This window comes from Pygoscelis adeliae, unplaced genomic scaffold (assembly GCF_000699105.1).
Source record: "Pygoscelis adeliae isolate BGI_AS28 unplaced genomic scaffold, ASM69910v1 Scaffold22, whole genome shotgun sequence".
NCBI lineage: Eukaryota > Metazoa > Chordata > Aves > Sphenisciformes > Spheniscidae > Pygoscelis > Pygoscelis adeliae.
In genome coordinates, this window is record NW_008824350.1 from 3,693,382 (window position 1) to 3,699,895 (window position 6,514).

Below are 6,514 nucleotides of genomic sequence, written 5' to 3' on the forward strand. Positions count from 1 at the left end.
TGGCTCTTGATTTTAGGGTGGTTTTTTTTTCAGATGACTGTTAAGCAATGTGATGTACGTAGATGAAAGTTTCTTGGAAAACATGAATCTTAATACCCTTATCATAGGGAAAGTTTTCAGGTGCTTTCTTCTGTCTGTTAACCTCTGCTGGAAATGGGCGTTTGGTAACAGAGGTCAATCATTCCACTGCTGTCAAGTGTAGGAAGATCTAGCATGTATAAAGCTGAACCTAGATAGCTTCAGTCTAAAAATAATTTTTAAATGAGGGCTGTTTTCCTGTCTAACAATTTCTGGCACGCTGTTGTTTATTCTGTATGGGTAAAGATGTTAACTGAAGGCTAGGTGTTTATTAAGAAATAATAAAATTTGCCTTTGTTCAACAACAGCCATTAGTCCCAAGGTGGTAATCACTTATCATAGTTTTTTATAACTTCAGAAGTTCTGAATCTGTTCTGTAATTTTTGAGGATAAAAGACTTGGAAAAAGTTAGATGCTGGTTTTCAGACTGTATACGTGAGGAGAGAATAAGTTGAAGACCAGATACTTAATCTGTGTTTTCATTTACATAAGCTTAAAACAATTCAGTCATTAACAATTTAATGATTGAACAAATATGAAATGTTTTGCAGTAAGTTAATGTGAAGTTTGCTTCTGGTTTTGTAGTATTTTTAAGAAGTGATAGAAACGAGAAGAATCCTTCAGAAGAACAATTAATCTAAGTCTTTCAAAAGCTGACTGGTTTTATTTTTGTCCTCCACCAGAAGCAAAAGCTTAAGGCATTTATTTGTTAGTAAATATTATCGTATTTAGGGTATTGACAGCACTTTCGTTTATACAGTAACAACTGTGACTTTGGAAATAATTTAAAATTATCTTTCTCACTGTTATAACAACGATGGCATCTTTTGTAATCGAAGAAAAATAAAATTCCAGTTGATGGAGCTATTACTGTAGCAGTTGTTATGACATCTTTTGTGGTTGAAGGAAAATAAAACTGCAGTTGACAGAGCAATAAAATGTTTTGATAGTTTTATTTTTAAAGTATGCATTATGCAAATATTGCAGGGAGGATGTGTTTGCTTTTTAAGAATCTAAAATCCTGAGAACAACTAAAAAATGAAAATCATGCAGGCTGTTTTTACTAGTTGAAAAAACATGAAGCTAGACTATGTTCTAAATTTGTAAATCTAAAAAGTATGTAATAACTTGCTAATTATGTGTTACTTTTTCTGTAATAAGGATAACAGTTGAATTTTAGAACAGAAGTTCTTTTGGTCAAGTATTTGTAGCTTGTTTGTCAACAGGTGACAGCTATGTTCTGAGTGCTGTAAGAGTAGCATTGTTTTAAAGTAAAGGAAAAGTCTTACAAGTATTCTGTAGACTACAGCTGTGAACTGAATGGTAAAAACAATAGAAGAACAATATTTTCAGTAGTTCTTCCTTTTTGGAGTAAGTTTATATCTATGATTCAACTTAAGAATAATAATTTGATTGCTTTCATGATAAACGGCTGCCCTCTGTTCAGAGTTAAACATACTATCTTTAATAGTGGTGAACGTTTACTTTAGATGTTCAAGGACTGGCTTCATTGTACTTTGCATTTCTGTGTCACCACTTGGATTATCATAGTAGGTCAGTGCAGTTCTCACTCCTATTAAATGGCATCATGAAGTCATAAACCAGAAAACTAGGAATCTAGTTTTTGGCTATGGTAATATTGTGGTAGAAAGTTTAGTGGGAATTTCTGTTTCTTTGTTTGTTTAATATACCTATTAACTGCAACCTAAGCTTTTTGCCCAGAACTACCTCGGTTATGTGTTCTGCGAAATACTAGCATTTGGTGTAGTGTGCAGTAGATTTGCCTGCTCACAGAGTTCGTTCCTTTCAGAGGCGGTGGTGAGGATGACTGTTGTTTCTTCTTAACAGCTGTGTGTTCAGAGGCACCTGTGCATGAGGAGAAGTCTGTTCTATGGCCTCAGAGCTGGGTGCCAGGGAGGATGGCAGCTGCTCAGAGCTGGCAAAACCCCTTTATCTGCAATATCTGGAGAAAGCTCTGCAACTGGATCAGTTTTTACGACAGACGTCTGCCATCTTTAATAGGAGTATATCCAGGTACCAAAACCTTTTCCATTTTCCTTGGGAATACCGAGGAAAGACAAGCATTTTTGTTATATTGTTCCCAGGCAACACCATATTAAGGGTTTAGTGGTGACTTTTTCATTATAAACTGTTCTCCTTTAAAGATTTTGCACTGTGCTTCTCTTAGCTCACACCGATAATTCAGTGTGTCCCAGCCCACATACAAATTAGCATGGTGTTTTAAAGCTCTCTTTTATCACTGGGTGGCCAAAACTTTCTTGGTCTGCAGAAAGCAGGATGAACAAGTACTAAGTTGATTTTTCAGGGAGATGGCCTGTAGCCGTAAATGAAATGTAAAGACTGTTGTCAGATGCAGAATTTATATGCAAGTTGTAATGATGAGAAGTGAGTCATCACGGTATGTTTCTGTCCCAAAACAATTTACGTTTAATTTCATCAGCGTTTTGGAATTGTAGAGTTACAGAACTGCTAACTGTGTGGGTAATAGATAACAGGTATATTTACAAGCATGTAGTAAGATCCACACAAGGAGTAGAAAAAGGTATAGCTTTATATTTCGCACATGTGCAGTAGTGCTGAGGAGGACAATATTGTGCTTTGGTTTGATTTGATACTAGTTTCTTGGTTAGTTTATGCTTCTCAAATTAGATACCTAGTTAAAGACTGAAGGTGCAGGTTGACAGCATAGCCAGGCTGGTCTGATGATTAACTACTGCTGAGGGGTTAACGGGAAATTATTAACAGCGATATTCCTAATGTGTAAAATTACATCTGAAGCTGTCTCAATTCGCAAACCTTTAGACAAATGGCCACATGTAAGAAAGTTGTATGGGTATCTCCTCTTTTGAATATTTTCCTTTCATTGTCACCATATTACGTATCTTCTTGCAGCGATGAAAGTGAAGATGGATTGGATGACAATCCTTTGCTGCCTCAGTCTGGGGATCCCCTGATGCAAGTTAAGGAAGAGCCTCCAAACTCTTTGCTTGGGGAGTCTTCTGGAGCAGGGAATTCCGGGATACTGAACACACATTCCCTGAATGGAGTACTGCAGCCAGGTAGGCATGCACTAGGTTGAATCTCTGCTTTCTTTAGGATAAGCTGGGAAAAGCATCATTTCTTAAGAACTTTTTTTTTATTTTTTCACTAAACAGAACCAAAGTCTGAAAAAGGAACCTTGTATAACTTTTCCAAACTGAAGAAAAGCAGAAAGTGGCTGAAGGTAAGAATACTGGAAAAAAATGCAGCTATTATGAAATCTGTGAGTAGAGTTCCAGTCAACATCCTGTAGACAGCGGTGAGTGATTCCATCTTGTCATCCAGCGTAGATCATGGTGTAGAAACATGTAAGCAAGCAAACTGCAGCAAGGAAATAAGTTGAGCACTGGTCAGAACATTATCACATATTATCACAAATACAGTTTCCAAATACAGTAAGTTTACATAAGTTTGTTCTCATCTCAGTAGTCCATTTAATTTTACTTTACGTGTACTACTGAGAGCTCAGAAAGCTAGGCTAATGTGTTTTAAGAGCTGCCCTAAATCATGTGATGCAGTTTAATTGATGCAAAATCTCACAGGCATAAGGTAATATAGAGATGTGGTAATATTTTGTGTTGCTGAAAAAAGGGCTCAAAATGAATTCTTTGGTCTTGTTCTATATTGGCTTGTTTGCCGCACTTTTTTTTTTTGAGGTAACTGGAGCTAGTGTCCCTTGCTAAGAAGAAAGGAATGGGGTTTTTTGGGTGTTTTTGTTTGTTTGTTTGTTTTTTTACATTAAGAAAAAACACTTACCAAAGCAAAAAATCCATTCTACGGAGGCTTCTTGTCTTGGAAATGGAAAGAAAGAAGAGTATGTGGCAGTTGATATATTGTATTAGACTTTGGGTAGAACAAAATAGAATTATAGTCTCTGTAGATTTGAGGCTTTCATTTTCATCATGTAGCAAAATAGACAGTAGGCATTTCAATTTTGGTGAGCAGCAGCATTTTAGTTAAATTTCAGTGAGTGTAATTTTAGTACGCTGTCCAAATGAAAATGAGCTATTATGAAATATATTAAATGGACATTTGGGACTTGGCTGAAAATTTGTTTCTAAGATGAACTCAGTACAAGGTCCAAATGAGGATGGAAGGAGAGAGTGGAATGGTCACTTTATGCCATCTTTGCATGTTCATTGTACTGTAGCCTTCTCTAGTTAGCAAAAACAGGTTGCCGAGAGGTCAGACAAGAGCCAAACCTGCTGCAACTGATGCAGGCGGAAGTGGTAGAATAGCAGGACAAACTACAAATGGGGTAGGAAAGTACCTGCAACCATACATCACAAAATGCCCCTGCTGGTATGCTGGATTTTCTCACTGCTGCTTTTCTGAGACCACAAACAGACAAAGTGGATTCTAAAATGACGTAACTATCACCAAACTAACAGAAAACTACCTCCCCCCAAATCAGAAAATGTGTATTGGATTCACTGCTACACAGTACTGTACCTCAGAAAACTATTTTCCATTTGAAGTGTTTTCAGATGGAAGATGCTTTGTAAATGCCAAGTATTGTTGTGGGCCAGACCTGCAGCCCTTTATTAGGTAAAGGCTCAAGAGTGCTTTGCATACACAAACAATTCAGCATAGGGACTTGTGATTGTTGAATTCGTTTCCATTTATTCTTGTTAGAGTATTCTTCTGAGTGATGACTCCAGTGACACAGATTCACCAAGTGATGAGGACGGAGAGGAGGAAGAATTTTCTCTTTCAAGGGAGGAACTTCACAATATGCTGCGATTACACAAATACAAGAAACTGCATCAAAGTAAATACAGCAAAGACAAAGAGGTAAAAATCCAGAATTTTTACATTTCCTTGATTTTTATTCTTTCTTTTAACTGCGTTATTTTAACTGCTCTTACATTTTTATCAAAAAACATAATATTTTGTGGACTGGAAAATATCCCGTTGTTTGGTAGACAGAACAATCTAGCATCAGTTTCGGACAAGGGTTATTTAATTAATTACATACAGACTGAAAAGCTGCTGATGCCTTATGCTGAGAATCTGTCAATAATTTATCTAGCTAGTACTGGCACGTGTTATATGTAGCTTCCACAACGCTCTGTCCTGGTCACTAGAACAAATATAGAGTACTAGAATGCAAGATTTGGATAGTATATATGAAGACTGAGGTGCTGTGGGCTAAATTCTAATACAGGTAGTAGCTGCTGTTCAGGAGTAAAATTGTATATTTAAACCTAAAGCAGTATACTTGCATCATCATTGAGGTGATGAGTAGTAAGGCAATGTTTACCTTCTTGAAAGGGAGTTCCTAGTTTTCTTCCTTACTGTTTTCTGTCATTCTTCGGGGTTTTACTTGACTTTCTTTTTTCCTTTCTTACTTTTCTTTTTTATTTTGGATTTTCTTCTCTCATTCTCTTTTTTTCCCTTCCTATAAGAAAATAGTTGCCACATTTCTGCATTTTTCTTAATATTAGGCCAACTTTTTTGACTACTTTGATTCTAATAATATATTTCTTCAAATTATAAGGGCTTTTGCAGAAATTATTTTCATTGCTGTTTTGAATTGCACCAGAAAGGAGTCTCAGATGAAGGAAGTCATCCTATTCTGCTCTCAGAGGATGTGTCTGAAATTAAAATTTGTCTTCTTGTTTCATATTCTTTTGAAATTCTCCAGAAGAGCAAAGAAATATTTTCCCACCCAGGTCTTTGCTTCTGTCCACTTCCTTCCCTTGTTTACTTGTTAAGTTCTAAACCAACATTGTGTTAGCTTCTTGAAATATTACATAACTACGCAAATATTCATACACCCAATTTTTACACAGGTCATAATTTTTGTTAAATTTTACGCAAATCTCTATTTCCAGACTAGTAAGAAATAATATCCGGTAGAAATAACCACAGTATTATCAGATCACCAGTACACAGTTATGAAGGGGGCAAACACATCTGTCCAAAAAAGTTTGTTTATGCTGATGTTCTCACCTTTCAAAAATCTTTTATTAGCTTAATAGTATGCCTAGGTTTTAAATAGTTAATTTCTCACCTGTACTGTTTAATGTGCCTGTTTATACATAACCTGTGTATAGTTCTTTAATATTTTAATTGAATAATGCTTGGAATATACTGACTTTTTTGATAATTTGGGGAAAAAATGCTGAGGCAGCTATATTTTTACTTGACAGTCTGAATGTTGAAGTTGTTTGTCTGCGTGGAAATCTTTTAAATGCCTTTTATCTAAACCCATCCTTTTACATCCTTTGGAATGATAAACTAGAACAGATATGTAATTTGGGAATGCAAGCAAAACAAATAGGAGGTCCATGACTGGACCATTTCATGTAATGTGCTGTCTTGCTGGGCAGCACCTGTATTGAAAAGATAGAGTAGTATGTTTTGAAAGTAT

At 36.0% G+C, this 6,514-nt stretch overlaps 1 protein-coding gene across 1 annotated transcript in view; it reads left to right on the forward strand.

The window, feature by feature from the left end:
• Positions 1-1,919: 1,919 nt before the first annotated feature.
• Positions 1,920-6,514, forward strand: part of INO80 (INO80 complex subunit) — a 59,806-nt gene continuing 55,211 nt past the window's right edge. The window contains exons 1-4 of the mRNA XM_009319231.1: positions 1,920-2,112; positions 2,992-3,158; positions 3,255-3,322; positions 4,774-4,932. Coding sequence (XP_009317506.1) covers positions 1,970-2,112; positions 2,992-3,158; positions 3,255-3,322; positions 4,774-4,932 — 537 coding nt within the window. The 5' untranslated portion in view covers positions 1,920-1,969. The remainder of the gene's footprint in view (positions 2,113-2,991; positions 3,159-3,254; positions 3,323-4,773; positions 4,933-6,514) is intronic.